Source organism: Triticum aestivum, chromosome 4A (genome assembly GCF_018294505.1).
Source record: "Triticum aestivum cultivar Chinese Spring chromosome 4A, IWGSC CS RefSeq v2.1, whole genome shotgun sequence".
NCBI lineage: Eukaryota > Viridiplantae > Streptophyta > Magnoliopsida > Poales > Poaceae > Triticum > Triticum aestivum.
This window is the reverse complement of record NC_057803.1, coordinates 61,607,304-61,627,148: the sequence shown is the minus strand read 5'-3', so window position 1 is coordinate 61,627,148 and position 19,845 is coordinate 61,607,304. Positions and strand designations below refer to the sequence as shown.

The 19,845-nt window shown below is 42.1% G+C and overlaps 1 protein-coding gene across 1 annotated transcript; it reads right to left on the bottom strand.

The window, feature by feature from the left end:
- Positions 1 to 9,209: 9,209 nt before the first annotated feature.
- Positions 9,210 to 17,521, bottom strand: LOC123085143 (uncharacterized). The gene is made up of 11 exons (XM_044506741.1): positions 17,000 to 17,521; positions 15,464 to 15,721; positions 15,132 to 15,374; positions 14,861 to 15,010; positions 12,973 to 14,432; positions 11,861 to 11,934; positions 11,591 to 11,672; positions 11,390 to 11,515; positions 11,144 to 11,250; positions 10,054 to 10,208; positions 9,210 to 9,661 (listed from the first exon to the last, which is right to left on the bottom strand). The coding sequence occupies exons 1-11, from the start codon at positions 17,456 to 17,458 to the stop codon at positions 9,422 to 9,424; spliced, it is 3,354 nt and encodes a 1,117-aa protein (XP_044362676.1). The 5' UTR covers positions 17,459 to 17,521; the 3' UTR covers positions 9,210 to 9,421.
- Between the last annotated feature and the right edge of the window lie 2,324 nt (positions 17,522 to 19,845).

Genomic DNA, 19,845 nt, shown 5'->3' with positions numbered 1-19,845 from the left:
CTTTCCTTGTCCAAGTAGGAGAGGGGGAAGGAGAGAAGAAAAAGGGGGGGCCTCCCTCCTTGTCCAATTCGGACTAGGGGGAGAGGGGGCGCGCGGCCTGCCCTGGCAGGCCCTCCTCTTCTCCACTTTAGGCCCATGAGGCCCATTAACCCCCCGGGGGGTTCCGGTAACCCCCCGGTGCTCCGGTTTTATCCGAAACTTCCCCGGAACACTTCCGGTGTCCGAATATAGTCGTACAATATATCAATCTTTATGTCTCGACCATTTCGAGACTCCTCGTCATGTCCGTGATCACATCCGGGACTCCGAACTAACTTCGGTACATCAAAACTCATAAACTCATAATATAACTGTCATCGAAACCTTAAGCGTGCGGACCCTACGGGTTCGAGAACAATGTAGACATGACCGAGACACGTCTCCGGTCAATAACCAATAGCAGAACCTGGATGCTCATATTGGCTCCTACATATTCTACGAAGATCTTTTATCGGTCAGACCGCATAACAACATACGTTGTTCCCTTTGTCATCGGTATGTTACTTGCCCGAGATTCGATCGTCGGTATCCCATACCTAGTTCAATCTCGTTACCGGCAAGTCTCTTTACTCGTTACGTAATACATCATCTCACAACTAACTCATTAGTTGCAATGCTTGCAAGGCTTATGTGATGTGTATTACCGAGAGGGCCCAGAGATACCTCTCCGACAATCGGAGTGACAAATCCTAATCTCGAAATACGCCAACCCAACATGCACCTTTGGAGACACATGTAGAGCACCTTTATAATCACCCTTTTACGTTGTGATGTTTGGTAGCACACAAAGTGTTCCTCCGGAAAACAGGAGTTGCATAATCTCATAGTCATAGGAACATGTATAAGTCATGAAGAAAGCAATAGCAACATACTAAACGATCGGGTGCTAAGCTAATTGAATGGGTCATGTCAATCAGATCATTCACCTAATGATGTGATCCCGTTAATCAAATAACAACTCTTTGTTTATGGTTAGGAAACATAACCATCTTTGATTAACGAGCTAGTCAAGTAGAGGCATACTAGTGACACTCTGTTTGTCTATGTATTCACACATGTATTATGTTTCCGGTTAATACAATTCTAGCATGAAAAATAAACATTTATCATGATATAAGGAAATAAATAATAACTTTATTATTGCCTCTAGGGCATATTTCTTTCAGGAGGCAACACAAGAAGCAATCTTGGTCAAGGAGTTCATTACCGACCTAGGAGTTATTCCCAATGCGTCGGGCCCGATGACTCTCTTCTGTGACAACACTGGAGCTATTGCCCTTGCCAAGGAGCCCAGGTTTCACAGGAATACCAGGCATATCAAGTATCGCTTCAACTCCATTCGTGAAAATGTTCAAAATGGAGACATAGATATTTGCAAAGTGCATACGGACCTGAATGTCGCAGATCCGTTGACTAAACCTCTTCCTCGAGCAAAACATGATCAACACCAGAACTTTATGGGTGTTCGATTCATCACAATGTAACTACATTATTGACTCTAGTGCAAGTGGGAGACTGTTGGAAATATGCCCTAGAGGCAATAATAAAATGATTGTTATTATATTTCCTTGTTCATGATAATTGTCTATTGTTCATGCTATAATTGTGTTATTCAGAAATCATAATGCATGTGTGAATACATAGACCATAACATGTCCCTAGTAAGCATCTAGTTAACTAGCTCGTTGATCAATAGATAGTCATGGTTTCCCGACTATGGACATTGGATGTCATTGATAATGGGATCACATCACTAGGAGAATGATGTGATGGACAAGACCCAATCCTAAGCATAGCACAAGATCGTGTAGTTCGTTTGCTAGAGCTTTTCCAGTGTCAAGTATCATTTCCTTAGACCATGAGATCGTGTAACTCCCGGATGCCGTAGGAGTGCTTTGGGTGTACCAAACGTCACAACGTAACTGGGTGACTATAAAGGTATACTACAGGTATCCCCGAAAGTATCTGTTGGGTTGACACGGATCGAGACTGGAATTTGTCACTCCGTATGACGGAGAGGTATCTCTAGGCCCACTCGGTAATGCATCATCATAATGAGCTCAATGTGACCAAGTGTTTGGTCACGGGGTCATGCATTACGGTACGAGTAAAGTGACTTGCCGGTAACGAGATTGAACGAGGTATTGGGATACCGACGATCGAATCTCAAGCAAGTAATGTACCGATTGACAAAGGGAATTGTATACGGGATTGATTGAATCCTCGACATCATGGTTCATCCGATGAGATCATCGTGGAACATGTGGGAGCCAACATGGGTATCCAGATCCCGCTGTTGGTTATTGACCGAAGAGTCGTCTCGATCATGTCTACGTGTCTCCCGAACCCATAGGGTCTACACACTTAAGGTTCGGTGACGCTAGGGTTGTAGAGATATTAGTATGCGGTAACCCGAAAGTTGTTTGGAGTCCCGGATGAGATCCCGGACATCATGAGGAGTTTCGGAATGGTCCGGAGGTGAATATTTATATATATGAAGCCCAGTTTCGGCCATCGGGAAAGTTTCGGGGGTAATCGGTATTGTACCGGGACCACCGGAAGGGTCCCGGGGGTACACCGGGTGGGGCCACCTATCCCGGAGGGCCCCATGGTCTGAAGTGGGAGGGGAACCATCCCCTGGTGGGCTGGTGTGCCCCCCATGGGCCTCCCCCTGCGCCTAGGGTTGGAAACCCTAGGGGTGGGGGGCGCCCCACTTGGCTTGGGGGGCAAGTCCCCCCCCCTTGGCCGCCGCCCCCCCTTGGAGATCCCATCTCCTAGGGCCGCCCCCCCCCTAGTGGCCCTATATATAGTGGGGGAGGGAGGGCAGCCGCACCAAGTCTCTGGCGCCTCCCTCTCCCCACGTAACACCTCTCTCTATCTCCTTGGAGCTTGGCAAAGCCCTGCTGAGATCACCGTTGCTTCCACCACCACGCCATCGTGCTGCTGGATCTCCATCAACCTCTCCTTCCCCTTGCTGGATCAAGAAGGAGGAGACGTCTTCCCAACCGTACGTGTGTTGAACGCGGAGGTGTCGTCCGTTCGGCGCTAGGTCATCGGTGATTTGGATCACGACGAGTATGACTCCATCAACCCCGTTCTCTTGAACGCTTCCGCTCGTGATCTACAAGGGTATGTAGATGCACTCCCCTCTCCCTCGTTTCTAGATGACTCCATAGATTGATCTTGGTGATGCATAGAAAATTTTAAAATTTTGCTACGTTCCCCAACAGTATGAACAGTTGAGATTCGTAGGATGACCTGGATGTATGTTCAAAACATTAAGGCTACCTTTCTGATACATCAAATGAGGCACACAATTCTCTGGGATTATCTGTTGAAAAACATAGTAATAACTTCATAGTTAGCAATGATGTAGTAGTTTTAGAAGTATGCAAAAGATGCACGGATGTCGTAATAGTAAAAAATCTTACCAGGGTATCCCCATGGTAGTTACCGTAGTTCAACACATGCACTAGTGGCACGTATTGACCATAATGTTGAGGAGTTTGATTGTAGATATTGTAATTCTCAATGTCGGTACAAAATCCGACCAGACGATTTTTCTCCTTGTAAGTTAATTCGGAGCCATCGGTGTAGTGGGTTTTGTCTACCATCTCCCACACATTCTTTGAAGAATGAAAATAAGCTGTCAATGAAAATAAGCTGTCAACTATTTTGAAATGAATAATATAAATTAGTTAATGATTAACTATGTTTGAGAAACTCACATAGCGGTAGAACTGGAGACGTATCAACAAGGACCCAAATGTCCATATTGTCTTGGTCGATGTCAGGATCACCAAGATCCATGGTGACAAGCATACCCTCATCAAAACCATACATCTTGCAAAATGCTTCCCAATTTTTGCAACCAAAATGGGTTACGCTCCCAGAATTATACAAATTTACTTCAAAATCCACATCATGATGAGTCCTTAGGTGAATTTTCTTTGTTTCATAATAATTTTCATGGTCTTCAAAATCCATCCTCTCCAAGACATAGCGTCTTGCATGGCATGGGATAAGCCATACTCGAATTGTAACAGATGAAAATTACACGTTGAAATAGTTTGAAGTCATGCTTAATTATGAAAAAACACTTGTCGTCGTTGTGTACCGTTTCAACTTCGAAGGTCTCCTCGAGCTTAATGCTGAAGCGCCGATCATTGTCCAAGTGAGACCTGTCGCACAAACCTCGATCATCGTGGCACCAGCCGCACTCCCCCGGGAGACTTTCGCCGTCCGATGACGACATTTCCTACGTTCATAATTCAAAACTACATCATCTCTTGCGTCCGATGACTTGTGCATTTTCAGCCAGGCCCAGTGGAGTTGGCCTAAAAACATTTCTTTCTTTAAGCCTGCTACATCCATCTCAAGTATTTATGGTCAAGGGTTAGCAGGGCCATCCAAATAAAATATGTGGTATGGGCTTTTTTAGTAGGTCATCCTACCAGATTAGGGTTTATCGATGACGAGCAACTGACATTAGTAATAACTATGAGTTGATATCACACTTCTATATGTATAACACAAGAGGCAGTTGATCCTACTTAATTAAGTACTAAGATACCCCGGCCCATGCATTAGTCGCAAGTACCCCATATGTCCTATTTTTAGCAAAGTCATGCTAAAATTCACGGAAAATTTCAGCATGACCTTTGCTGAAAATAGGACATATGGAGTACCCGAATTTTCCGGAATGGAAGTTAATCGACATTCCGGCAAACTCAAGGGCCTCTCGGGGTACCTGCAAAATCATTATCCCACCCCCGCCCCGCTGCAACCCCACAACACCCCACAATATCATCATGACACGATGGTCGGAGACAAAACCCCCCAATATCATCACGACACGATGGTCGGAGACAAAACCCAGCAATATATCTTCTAGCCATGAAACTCTACCATGATTCTCCTTTCTTCCCCTTTTTCACTTAAACCTGCAAACATGTAGGGAAAGCAATTAATACAAGGCACAAAAATGGCATGCTATGTAGCCTTAATGCTACAGAACATATGAAATACATGCCAGCAATATATATGATATAAACTCCAATAATTTTTTAATAAAAACAGTAGCTAAAAAAAGTAGCAAGCAAGCAATTCATTTGACTAACTATTTAAGTGTTCTGGACTCCAACAACCACTTTGCAGACAAGCAGGAAAGTGGTTCTTCATGGATAGCTGAAAGTGGTTCTTCCTTGAGGGATGTGTGATCTATGATGGTGTTGTCTTTTTGCTTAATTGGCTTTGCTTAATCCTATGAGGAGCACTGGATTGAAGCAACGACTCAGAACATGTCAACTGCCTGTGCAGGCATAAAGCATGTTGTTAGGATGGAGGTGGTGGAATCCACTTGTTGTCTGGCTAAGAGGTTGAAGTTGGCACTGATTAGTGTTGAAGTTGGCACTCTTTAAATTTAGAAAAGAAAAGGCACCACATAATATTGATGGACAGGGGAAAGCTTTGCAATTGCACCCACAAGTGTCAAGCACCAACTTAATAGCCACTCCTAATAAATCCTTCCCATGACAGTATGACGCTCACTCTCGGTTCGACACATAATATTATTCTCGCGCATTAGCTAAAATGGCTAAAACCGAATGCGATAATCCTAGTGTTCTCTTGTGGTGGTGGTGAGATGCCCATATCATGCATTGGTGGGCAACGATGATTAGATTAAACTGTAACCAGGCACATACTTACAGGTGTTTGCTAATATGAAAAAAGCAGTGGACCTTTGGGTACAAAGGAGTGGGCCTGAACGGTGCAAACAAAAAGAAACTGATAAAAAAGATGAGTGTTGTGTTCCCGGGGGTGGAAGAACATGACAGGGCCAGCCGACGATTAGTAACTCGATCAAAAAGTGATTATTACCCATGGAAATGGCACCAAATCCCTCCGGATCGTTAACAAGGGAGGATGCAGACAGGGGACTTCAATCAATCGAGCATCAGCAACACAGCGGCGTAACCAGATGGAATGGAATCGGGTTGGAAGGGCAACTAGCAAGCAACATGCAGAGCAGTAGTGTGGCGGCAGCAGAGAGCAGCATCAGCAGCGGGAAAGAGCAACGCCAAGGCAGCAGCAAGCAGCGGCCAAGCAGCGAACATCAACAGCAGTAGTAGTGCAGTCAGTAGAGCAACAACGGCAGCGGGGGCGGCGCGACAACAGTCAGCACGGGCGCGCGCAAGCGGCAACGGGCGGACGAGCACGGGCGAGGGATGGCCAGGGGCGCGCAGGAGGATGCGTGCCCAAGGGCAGGAGCAGCAGGGAGGGCGTGCGCCGGGGCACGGCAGAGGAGCCCGAGGGCATGGGCCGGCTGTGGGGTGAGCGCGAGGTCGACGGCGGCGGCTTACGGCGGCCTATGGAGGCGGATCGAAGGGGGGAACGGCTGAGGGACTCACCGCGGAGATCGTGGCAGGCTCGGTGAAGGCCGGGGTGGACCGGGGAGACGGTGGCGACCGCGAGATGGCGACGACTGGAGGAAGAAGGACTCCTCCTCCTAGTGCTCCGGCGGCGACTCCGGGGGCGGAGCGGGCGCGGGGGTCGCCGGCGGCGGTGGAGAGCGGGCGCGGGGGGTTTGCTCAGCGGCGGTGGAGAGCGAGAGCGGGCGAGGGGGAGGAGGGGGGTCGATCTGGCGAGAGGGAGGGTTAGCGAGGGGGGAAGGTTAGTAATGGCGCACCTCCTAGGGGTGCGCCATAAGTACTTTGATAGGAATGGCGCACCTTCCCCTGGTGCGCCATTACTAACTTTTTTTTGGATTTTTAGTTGCATCTAATATTTTTTTAGAAAATGACGATCAAATTTGAAAACATTTATGAATGTGAAAAAATATCATCAAATTTGTTATTTAAAAATATTTATGAATATGAAAAAATATCACCAAATTTGGTATTTTAAAATATCATCAAATTTGTTATTTGCAAATATCATCAATTTTTTTGGATTTTTAGTTGCATTCATTTGTGAATTGGTAAAACATTTGTGAATGTGAAAAAATATCATCAAATTTGAAAAAATATTCATGAATTCAAAAGGTGCCGATGAAATTTAAAAATATTCATCAGTTCAAAAAATATTAACAAATTTAATACTTTTTGTGAGTTAGAAATTCAATACCAGAATAAACACATAAATAAATATTCATGAGGACTAGAACAGAAAAAATATCATTACTAGTTTTGCAAAACAAAAAAAAATTGTTAGTAGTGGCGCACCTTGGTTGTGGTGCGCCATTACTAGTTTGAACTAGTAATGGCGCACTGTACCCTAATGCATCATTACTAGTTTTGGAAAGAAAAAAAATTAGTAATAGCGCACCGTGTGTGTGGTGCACCATTACTAGTTAAAACTATTAATGACGCACTGTGCGCTGGTGCGCCATTAATAGTTTTGAAAAAAAATTGCTAATAATGGCGCATCGTGTGTGTGGTGCGCCATTAGTAATGATGACACTAATGGCGCACCTGTATCTGGTGTGCCACTGCTATATAGCAGTGATGCACCATATACATGGTGCACCATTAATGTCTATATTGGCTATAGCCCTTCTCCTAGTAGTGTAATATCTTTTACGCTCAGACACCTTTGTCGGTACAACTATAAGTTGAGAAAACTGTCATGAACGAAGAAAATGTCAGAAAAAAAAACAAGGAAAGTAAATCTGATAACTCGAAAGAATAAGAAAGTAAGCATGCAATAAGAGAGGTACTATAATGAACATAGTATTACTTCCCCATTTTAAAATAAATGACTCGACTTTATACTAGTTTTAGTATAAATTAACAGCTAAATTGTTAAAAAAAACCAAAGAAAGAAAGGAATCACTATACGAGAGTGGACGATTTGCAGACGGGGGCATCTGCACCCTCTTTTTAAAAATGTACTTTTTACGTGTTTTGTAATGTTCAAAAATTCTTAAAAAAAATTATGCATACATGTTGGCAAAGGTATGTCCACGGCACAAAGTTTTGTGTAAAAAAGTATTTTTGTTTTGTCTCAGTAAAAAAGACAAATTTTACTGCTTCTAAATAGCGTTTCACGGCACAAAATTTTATCTTTTTTGCACAGGCTAAAAAAAAGTTGTTTTTCTGTGAAACTTTCTGCACACACATAGAATATGGAGATGTCCGCGCGTATCTTTTTTCAGATTTTTTTGACATTGCAAAATGTGTTTTTCAAAGTGGGTTCATATGTATCTGGATTCATCCATGCATTTCTCATCACTATAATAGCAACAAAAATGAAAATTAACAAACCATGGACATGGAGTTTCTAGTCGTGAGCTGAAATTCTCTCTCATGAACACTAAGCTCTAAAAACAGTAAAAAAACACATTTTGACAACAAACATTGACGAAATGTCTACATGCTCAGGGCAAAAAAATGATGCTCCAAAAAGACTACTTTTAAAAGCAATTCGGATCATGATTTTTCCCCAGAACATTAGGGATGTTTTTTCATCATGGAAATCTGCATGTGTGTAGATAATTTGTCAGTGTTTGTTGCCAAATAATTTCAGATTTTGTACTATTTTTTTAATTATACTGTTCATCATTGATGCATTTGAGCCCGCACGCAGAAGAAGATTTTCGCACAAACCACCAACTATCGAGGCTGATTTTTCACATAACGCCTACTATTTGGGTTGCACAAAATGTAATCTGTTGAGCTAGCTCTAATCCGTCATTTGACACCGTTGATACAATTCCTGATGAGTTGTCCGGTTTTAAGTGCACACGTGACAGAAAAAAGCCACACTAGTTGGCCAACCGAAGCTACCTATATCTCCCAAAGTAGTGGTCAAAAAGAGTAGAAAAAAAATCCAAATTAATAGTAGGTACATGTATGCTTGAAATGTTTTGAATTTTAACCAATTTTTTATTGAGCCAACTAAACCACCAACATCTCCCAAATATATTATCTTTAGCCAAATAAGTTTTTAAAACTAAGGTGCATATATGATTTAATAAAAAAATAAACATTGCATTTGAGCCAAAAAATTGAATGAGAAACTAAAACTGCAATGGTTTTAGCTGATCTGGCGGCACGACAGCGTAAATCCAGCCGCACATGCAGTCGACTAAAAGGGCAACAACCGCTCGATTCCATGGTCGTGCGAAATTGGCTGCACTTGTCTTCTGTGGAGCAGTTTCGCGGAACAAATTGTTTGAAACAGCTGCCAAAATTGCATTTACACTCATTCACTCAGTTTACCTCTGTTCTGTACAGCTTTAATGCGAGGAATTTTTTGATAAATCAAAAGAATAAAGGAAGCACAACCTAGAGAGCTAATGGACAAACTGTACAGATTAACAGCTAAATACAACCCCCAAACAAATGAATGAAATCACTACATGACTACAAGAACTAACACATCAGGATATACACTTTACAGGTAACGGCGAAGAAACTGCTCCAGAGTAAAGAGCCTTAAGTACAGAAATGAACTTCAAAAGAGTTTCTTCAGAAAACCACCTCAGTTTCCATGTATGTACTGTGTAATTTTCATCTGCTTGCTTGTTCTGCGAATTTCCAGTGCTGCTGTTAAATCTTCCTTCGTTTATGTGTTTGTGCAAGATTAATGTCAAGCATTCCTTGTCGTGCTGATCCACAACCTAAGTATAGGAAATGCAGTAGGAAAATTTAGAAATTGTCAACAAAACGATATCAACTCTTTTAGTATGATGAAGCAATATATTTAGCTCGTTTTAAATCACAGCTCAGTAAAATAAGAGGGGATTGCCCTTTAGAAATATCGAGTATAAGAACAATAAGATGATAAGTACTCTGTACAATAAAAATACAAGTTTAGAGACAAGGATCAGACCTGTGTGCGAGAATACACAGAGCCACACTTATGCATATTCCACAATTGACAAGAATATAACAAATATCCCCTTATGGGCAAGGGAACTATCTCAGAGCGAACTATTTTATGAAAAGAACATTGTTGCAATGCAAAGTAACCTAGATAAATTGGAAATCTTAGAGGTCAAACACAACTTACCACTTCCTTAATACTGTTGATAGAACAGCATTCATCGAGAGAGAAATATGGAGGGTGTGAATCATCAGGAAAGCAACCAAACTGATGTAGGTTCTCAATGCACACACATATTGATCCTTCAGTAACAACAAGGGATCGAATAACCAGGGATTCCTCTGCAAAACAGAAATGGACATTAATTCAGCAATTTCTAAGTAAAAGAACTACCATATGCCATGTCATGCCAGATGTGGCATCGTCAATATTTGGTGATGATGCATGTCACTATCAGATCGTTTACAGGATTTAACAAAATGGACCCAATTAAAGCCAGAAGGAATTTATGCACCTGGGTGCTGAAATTGAAAAAATGGGTAAACATCTAAATATTCATGTAAAGAATTGGGGATGAAAAATGGAAATTGCCTTGCAAACATCTAACCATGAAGAATTAAACAAGGTACCCTTAGGTTTCTTAAAGATCAAATTACATGACCACCCAGCAGACATACTATGTAGTTATCTACCTTGCAAACTAACATAACATATGCATATGCCAAAGTCCAAGTAATCATCATGACGACTTCAGCTCAATGGCAGCATGTTGTGTCATGATGGGCTTGAGTCTTTGATCAATTAATCCCCAGCTCTCTCACCATAGGACTGAGTGCACTGTACTCGAACTAGAGATGATGCTACAGAACAAAGTTTAACACTTCGATGTTGAATCATTGATACTGAGCAAGAAATTGTGTGCATTCTGGACAAAACATCATAATGATTGCCCAGGATAAAGCTTGTGGGCTCATTGCTCTAGTTATCATATGTCCAAACGAGATTTTGGACAGTAAGCATAAAAAATATTCATTTAGAAACAAAATGGCTTAAATAGTGTTACTCAACTTACCATAATACAGATGATAAAAAGCAACATGTTTTCTTTCGCAAGGATAAGATGTGTATCAATCCTACTCTACTTTGTCAGGCTTTAAGGGAGAAAGCCAAGACTCAGCCAAGTAAGTAACATCATAAGAACTCAAAAGGTGAAGAAAGTTTTAGTCTAGATCCCATAGACAAATAGGGGTTATTTTCACCACTCAAAGAACAGTACCTTCAGCATCATTCTTCCAAAACATCAACATGGAGTAGAGAAATATCCCCATCTTCAAACTTGCACATATACATTTCTCGAGCAATTTAACTTGGATCTTCTCCCAACTGCGATTTAAATTATAGGAGAGAGTGTAATCAGAAAATGAAATAGAAGGCACAATAAACACACACAAAATCCTTTCTTTGTTTATCTAAAAGAGAAGGCCTTTGCTCACGGAGAAAACATAAAGCTAAATAGACAAACCTTTGCAAAGATACCCCGCTGGTTAACTGTGGAAAGCTGAACAGATTCAAGAGCCAAAGTACATCTTGCGCTTCCTTGGAAGTACGTGTCAAGAATAGATGAGCTGTATGATCTGCCATGTGTACCCTGCGATACGACAAAACAAAAGTAAGCCTCAGATAAGCCAAAAAAAAACCACTTATGATTGATATGCTAATAGACCTTAGTGCTTGTAGACCCAGCCCAGTCAAAACTTTTTCCAGATCTTCAAGCCTATAGCACCCCAAAACTCTTGGCATAATTTCTGTAAATTAATCAGTGTGTAAGAACTATTAATACAGTTTTAGAATAGAAACATGAGAAAATAAATTTCCGTACAACAATAAAAATGTAAAATTCCAGTTGCGATAGTCTTATAACTGTCTAACAGAGACAAAAGAGAACCAAGAGAAAGGCTTTGGAAGAAAAGAAAACAATGTGTAGAAAACTAACCTTGTTCATCTTGCTCCATATCAACTAGCAGAACATACAATTTATTCTGAGAACTTCTCAACAAGGCTACTTCTCTACAATAAGTAACAATACACTAGTCAGGTACAGTACCTAAAAAAATATCGCATGCAGACAGGCTTTCAGAACTGCTGTTAAGTTCAACAGAAGTTAAGAGAGCATTTACTGGGAATGGTAGAGGATTAAATGCTATACAAGAAGGTACTTAGAATTAAAAAATCCAACAAAATGTCCTGTTCAAAGGGCTCTTATTGATAACTACTTATTGTGCATTTAAGTACTTTGAAGTCTGAATCATGAGATATATTACTGGACATTTACGCATTTTATGTTCTATGCAAATGCCATCAACATCGGTGAAGACGGTGGTGGAGCCAAGGATTCAGGTCCCCATATCTTGGATTCAATTTCATTAGAAGTTTGGCCTAAAAAAGTTGGTTTGTAGACCCCCATACTGCACAAGGCCTCGACAGTCTCTCATCATTCGCCTACGGGTACAAATCATGGACTCCTGCATACCGTCTCTAACATGTCAAATTGTTACTTGATTAAAGTAACGAAAATTAAGTAGACCCAACACATACAGCCCTGTCATGTGTTGCATGACCATGGTGTTTTCATATACTTTGAATACATTCATCATCAATTAGAAAAATCTTGAGCTTCAATTTTCTCTAAGAAAGCACATGAATAAAAAATGTAATAGATATAGTTATGATTTTGAATATAATTGCATTCGCTACTCCAAAGCACTAATGGTCAGCAATTACCTGACTAACAGGTTAAGGCAGTTCTATTCTGCTAACTTTAACCGTCAGTGCATGTTTTGTTGTGCTGCATGGTGTTTAGTTTGAAAAACAAACTAGAAAAACAGAGGCAAATAAGTAACCATATTAGTCTGATATGCTGCAGCTAGTCCTTAATTTGCGAACTTACAGAAAAAGAAGTAATACGTACTTGTACTGATAATCTTTGGTTCTACAAAATGTACTTCGATAGTCAGCGACTCGTTCATTCAGATTCAATAGCTGTTCATCATCAATTTCTAGTCTCTACTCTCTACACATGTCAAATATAGGTAAAACAACTCTAACCTTTGAATTAAATCGCTTCCATCTTGAAATATGTATCCACAACGAGCTCCTTGTTCACATATTTCGGACTCTTCAACATTAGCAACTTCCAAATTGAAGAAATCCTCTATAAGCTTGTACTTATCCCTATCAGTGTTGCAAGTAACTGAATTGGCATCAATCGACAAGTTATTCTTGTGCAAGATACTTGAATAGTGTTTTTTTGAGCTTTGATCCTTGCAAATAGTACTTCCGCTTAGGTCGTAGTTCAGATGACCATTTGCACCCACTGAAACCCCCTCATCCAACTTATCTTCATTAGCCTCTGGAAATTCTAGTTTAGTGCCATTACGGTTCTTAAAAATAGGAAATATCTTCCTCTTAACCTTTTGCTTGCCATTTTGTCTAATCAGATGGCCACCTGAATCTTGATCTAGATGTCCATTCCTCTGGTTACTTTCATCTGGCTCCTTAATACCAAACTCTATGGCATCTGTAAAAGTTGGGTCATCTTCTGCCGAACAGTCAGACAATTTTTCCTCTTGTGAGAAAAACTCCATCCCATCCATTTCCTCATGATCAATATCTGCATAAGGAAATGAAGCAATCTGACCATTCAGGGCTAGTTCCCTTTTTGTCTGAATTGCTACGCAATCATCTTCTGAATTGCACGAACATAAATCACCTGAAGAGTCATCACTGCAGCTGCTACCACTACCAAGAGAACCAACACATTGGAAATCTCCTGAACTCTGCAAAAACTCTTCCTCCAGAAAAAGTCTTCGACGTAGGATGTCTTCCTTGTATTGTGGGGGTGACTGTGGACTAGGGTATGCAAAGGATGGACTTGGTTCTATCAACTTGCTTGTTGTGTTAGAGGGTGTTCCGTTCGTATGCAAAAAAATTGCACCACCTTCCACATCAGAAAAAGAATCTGGATGTGAAGTGCCCACAAATTCTAGTGGAGGAAGCTGTACGGCAGAATTCAAGTGTACCCTTACATGAGTTTGGTCAGCATTCACTTCGTTCAAGGATCCTGCAGTGAAGCCATTAGCGCCATTGCATGCATCATCTGTGGAAGACAATTTAGACTCCAAAAGGTTTGAGCTGCTTCCACCTTCTGATGTCTTTGCCAGGTCTGTGACGCTCTTGGAGCTCTCTATGTTCAATTTTTCTCTTCTGTTTTGTTTGTTCTGACTTCCATTTCTGTTAGTGAAATCAACATAAAGGCTGTCACCATCTGTGCTCTCTGTATTTTCATCCATCCACTCCTTAAATTCACGCAGCCAGTCAGTCGATCTTTCTTTCTTCATCAACTCTGCTGTGCTTATCAAAGAAGTAATTTTTACGTCATTATCAGCAACGGCAACTTCATCCTTCTTAGAACTAGCACTATCACGGGGGCTGGACTGCTGGTCCACACCTTCATCACAAGGACTTCTCTCTTCCTCCAGAATACAGGCAAGTCGGGAAATCTTTTTCTAATATAAGTGGAAAGCAGAATGTCATTAAAATAGTCATACACGGTCACATTCAGCCGCGTTCAGGATACAACTGCAGGATGCCAAACTTCTGTAAAATTATTTCAGTTTTGCTAAGATATATTGATGGTTTTATAGTGCATTTATAGAAACTAAGATGTCATATATGGGAGCACCTAGGCTGAACCAAGCAAAAAAAGGAATCCTGACAACATACAGAAATAATGCTCCTGCATCACACATGAAAATAATGTATATCCAAGGGGGGAAATGAAGCCTAATACCAATTCACTAAGCAGATGCATTGACTTACCTATCCTCCAGGGAATAATAAAATCAAAAGTGTTAACTGAGGAAGCTTATAATTGGTGTGACATGCTGATATATAATAGATCAGACTATTAGCAGTCGGTAAAAGAGATGCATACCATCATGGAATTTGAAGTGTATTCATCCTCATGATCATCTTTTGCAGGGAAATAAAATCCATAGCCAGCAGGTTGTTTTTGTCTGCTTCCAAACAGTACTTGCTTTTCCCAGTATTCTTGTGTGTTCATGCCTTTATCATCTAACTTTAACTGAGGCAGAAAAATCATGGAACAGAATATTCATGTTACTCCAATACTGTGGAAGAGACTTATAATAAACAAGACTATGGACAACCAAAATAGTTTAACATGCTTGAGCTAAAGCACTTACATTTTCTGAATTATGGAAAAAACTAAAAACACGTGCTCGATACCAACGAGCACAGCAGATTGGATTGCCTTCCAACCATACGTTCTGTAGCAAAGAAAAGCTGCCAAGAATTTCCAACTCTGAGAAATTTGATATGATGTTGTAAGAAAGATCAAGGCCCACAAGCGACGTGAGATTTTCAATCCCATGTATAGTAGTTAAAGCATTGTTTCTAAGTACTAGTTTACCAATCCGACTGAAAACCTGCACAAAGGTAACATGTAATCAGACAACAAAAGTAATGTCAAGAAGCTTGTTTACTATTTTAAACTGAACTGTGAAGGAAGTTAAACCTCACTCAAGGATGATATAGAGCGCAAATGATTAAATCCAAGGTCCAGATTTCGCAACTTTGTACATTTCCGCAGATTATCCACCTTTGCAAATCGGTTCCGACTAAGATCAAGGGTTTCAACCGCAGGTAACAATTGCAATGACTCGTCCATGAGTACAAGATCATTAGAAGCACAAGAGACATACGAAAGCCGAATCCATACAGGAGAGTCCTTGATATCCATCACTCTACTCACAAATATATGCCTAAGAGCATCCTGCGGTAGCACAAAAATTAACTGTTATGAATCTGGTAACATCGCAATATTTCGTACAAGTGCTTGGAAAGGAAGCATAAATTTCAATAACTGCTCAATGAATACAAAGACATATGCATCACTTTTTGCTGCTAGCTGAGCTTTTGGTTGCATGCCATGATACGAATAGAGAGAAGATGTAGCACACCCGATCAACCTGCGGCCATCACATCAGGAACCAATACCGAAGTTCTCAAGCTACAACCCTCAATAATAATTCTGCCGTCCATCGGCCAACAAAGAACATTATTTAAAACAGAATAACAGATGCCGGATGACATGTCATGATTGGCAATGCAAGCACATGGGAGTAAGGTAAATCTGGTGTACTTATAATTAAGTAGTCCATGGGCCAACAAAAGAACTATGTTTAAAATAGAATAGCAGGTGCCACATTAAATCTTTATTAGTTCCAGATATCACTATTAATCCACCAAACATCTAAGGTTCTAGCTCAGAGGGAGCGATAATGTCCATAAGAGTTTCCGTCAGAATTTGGAAAACAAAGTACATGAGGTGCATAAAGCAACATTTCCAGCTGCATACAAGTACAGACATGACAATCTATCAGGAATCCACATGGCTGGGCATCTTTTTAATCTCACGGAATGACTAATTATATCAGGGGATAAATGCAGCATGTGCGAAAGACATAACCATTAGATAGCACTATGGTGATGTTGATCATGTGCTACAACAATTGCGTTACAGCAACATTGCAAGATGCCACAGTTGGTCTACTTCAGACAAGATAAATGGCGCAGACTAAATTGGTAAATTTGCATCGAAGTTGCAAGAGCAATACTCAGTGAAATCTAAATATAACCAACAAGATTCCATTAAACCCCACCAAAAAGACTGTAAACATCAGTAAACACAGAAGTTTCACACTAGAAAGGCATCTTAACACTACGAGAACAGCATACCACCAAAAATATTGTCAGGAACCTAATGAGTAAATAGAACATAATTAATGCATGCAGCGGACCAGATTGGATCCTAGGAACATAGTATTAACTATGGACCATACCAAACTACTGCAGCAAGTGGGCTGAAACTAAACCCCCCTTTGCTGGCTGTAGATGAACCAAACAGCGAACAATAATCATGATTCACAGCTCAGCTTAGCTCATAGACTCATAGTTTAGTAGGGGGTCATAATTAGCTGAATTGTCACCAGCGACAAATTACGTTAGCTGTATATGGCCAGAATTACGGGGAAACATGACAGAATCGCACCGTGGAGTTGTGGCAGACGAGCCTCTCGAGCGTGTGGCGGAGGTCGAGCAGTCCCCTGGCGGCGGAGGTGGAGAGGTCGCAGCCCCGCAGCTCGAGCACGCGGAGGCGCGCGAACGGCAGGAGCGAGAGCGGCGCCGGGTCGCGCCCCGGCCCCGCGGCGACGACCTTGAGCGAGGTGAGGAGGCGGAGGATCCGGCGGAGCTGCTCGAGCGCGCGGTGGTCCCCGAGGTCGGCGACGTAGGCGCGGAGGTAGTCGACGGGCGCCCCCGCGCCGACGGCCTCCAGCTCGCGCAGCGCCTCGAGGCGGGAGGCGACGTAGTGGAGGCCGACGGGGTGGAGGCGCAGGGTGAAGGAGCCGTCGAGCAGCTCGCCCGCGTGGCTGGCCACGAAGCGGACGAGCAGGTCGAGGTAGCGGTCGCCGGTGACCGGCGGCGCGGCCCCGGAGCGCGGGGTCGCCATTGGGATCCGGCTAGGGTTCGGGGGCGGGCCGCATCGGCGGAGGGGGGTGGGGGGTGGGGGTGGGGGGAGAAGGGACGGCGGGGCCGGCGGGCCGGCGGGCGGGCGGGGGAGAGGAAACGGACACGGGCGCGGCGCGGCGCGGCTGGCTGCTATGATTGAGGGACACGCACGCACGCGGGTGGGGGAGGGAACGGAAGGCGACGGGGTGCGAATGCGCAGCGCGACGCAACTGCAAATTGTATCGCCGGTTTCGCTTTGGCTTCGGCAGATTCCTTTTTCTTTGAGAGAAGGTCCTGTTTGTTTAAGCTAGACTATAGAGTACTGGAAACTGACGGGATCGCCTGGCCTGGGTACTCCACTGTGCAGCTGTCGTGCTGCCGCGTGACTTTGCATGCTCCTTCACCGTGCGCTGGTGTGTGTCCAACGATTTGTGTTAATCTATACTAGCACATACGCCCGTGCGTTGCAACGGAAAAAATTAATGTTTTGTGCAAGTATAATGTCCCATAGCACCGGATTCACTATGAAAAAACGCTCCTTCTACAAAATGAACATAAAAAATACGATGCAATTTAGCCGTGTTCATATTTTCTTTGTTGGGCATAATCTCCCACTGATTCCATCTAAGTATAATCCTTCCTTTAGTTACCGTGACGTCCTCATCCGTTTTAGTCGGGAATCAAATCCTTCCTTCTCTAATTTAATATCCCCAACACATTGAAGCATGCATAGCCTTCTTTTTAACTATCTTACTTTTTTACCTCAAGTTCTTCCTTTAATTAGCCTCATCTATTTGAAAATTCTATTTATTAAGACCACAATCTTTCTTTCAATTAGTCCACCAGTTTATCCATAGTCTTTTTTTTAATTAACCACATCCATTTAAATATTTTATTTAAGTCCACAATTCTTTCTTTAATTAGCTCATTCGCTTAAACACGAGGACTGCCACTCATATATTTAGAGCGAGTTGGGATTTAGTAAATATGAATGGCGCATAGGTTGTTGCATCGAAGATTCAAACAGGAGGTCCTGTTTAAATTCCCATAATGTTAATTTATTTTGACCTAATTATTTTTCGCGGACTCTATGAAGCCCATAAAAGGCCCATCAAAATGAAAAGGACTGAACCAAACCAAGAATATCTATTCCCTTTAATAGTTGAACTGAACCAAACCAATAATACTTATTCCCTTTAATAGTAGGTATAGATATAAGCATGATTATATCATCTACTCCCTCCGTTCCTAAATATTTGTCTTTCTAGAGATTTCAAATGGTTACCACATACGGATGTATATAGACATATTTTAGAGTGTAGATTCACTCATTTTGCTTCATATGTAGTCACTTGTTGAAATCTCTATAAAGACAAATATTTAAGAACGGAGGGAATACTATCACTAAATGGAAATAGCCAACAATGGCACATCAACCACGACAAACGCCTTCAACAAAAGACTACAACTAATCTACAACTAAATTGCCAATCTTCCACGGCAAACGCCTTCAACAAAAGACTACACACTCTCCTGGCGTCGCTGAGTCAGGACTGTGTAGACCTGAATAATTAATCATGAATGACTGATCCAATCAAGTCCAGGAAATAAACATAAAAATAATGCCTTGAACAAATAGACGGCGCAAAGCTTGTTGTGGATGCCGGATTGCAGATTTTCATCATCGTGATGAAGTATGTTCCGGTCGCCATCTTGATGATAGATCTTCTTATAGCTGCTCCATCCTGGTGCCCTCCGGAGATAGATGGCGTAGTCTACCATTGGTACCCCTCACGATCATGCACCGACTAGGCCAAAATCATCTTCTATTCAAACTAAATTAGTAGTTCTCCACCTATACGGCCACACCATTGGAATCACGTGTGGGCACTGGGCATATCATCTATATGGCCACACCATTGGATCAAAGCCTCGTCGCTATATCGCCACACAAAGGTCACACACGATGGAGTCATCTCTGTGGCAGCAAGGGGAATAACCCCCTGATGGGCGTTGGGGCTGACCGAGTCGGCAAGCATCCATGTTTGAAATGTGACCTGACCATGGTAGTTCCTATCAGGGGGCACTCACACCGCACGGTAGCCCCGCGTAGACTTGTTGGTTTGGAAACATACAAACTTGTACAACATCATGTAAATTACTACATGACAAGCTTTATGACATTTCCAATAAGGTTTGACTTCTCCCACCACGTAATGTCAGCCAGGCAATGGACACGTTGTACAATGAGTTGTCATTGATGTCGTCTTGCGACCATCATGTAACGTCATAACATGTACATATTAGACTTTATTAACGATGATGACAAAAATTAGGTCATATCTGATAGTAGATAAGGTTGACTTATGTGGTTTCTATTACGTGACA

What these genes read in the sequence shown, in the direction of transcription:
- LOC123085143 (XM_044506741.1), bottom strand. Translation starts at nt 17,458, where the DNA reads ATGGCGACCCCGCGCTCCGGGGCCGCGCCGCCGGTCACCGGCGACCGC. An exon ending in GGAAGCGATTTAATTCAAAG is followed by an intron (nt 11,935 to 12,972) that starts GTTAGAGTTGTT and finishes TACTTATTGTAG; the next exon opens with AGAAGTAGCCTTGTTGAGAA. An exon ending in TATGGAGCAAGATGAACAAG is followed by an intron (nt 11,673 to 11,860) that starts GTTAGTTTTCTA and finishes ATTAATTTACAG; the next exon opens with AAATTATGCCAAGAGTTTTG.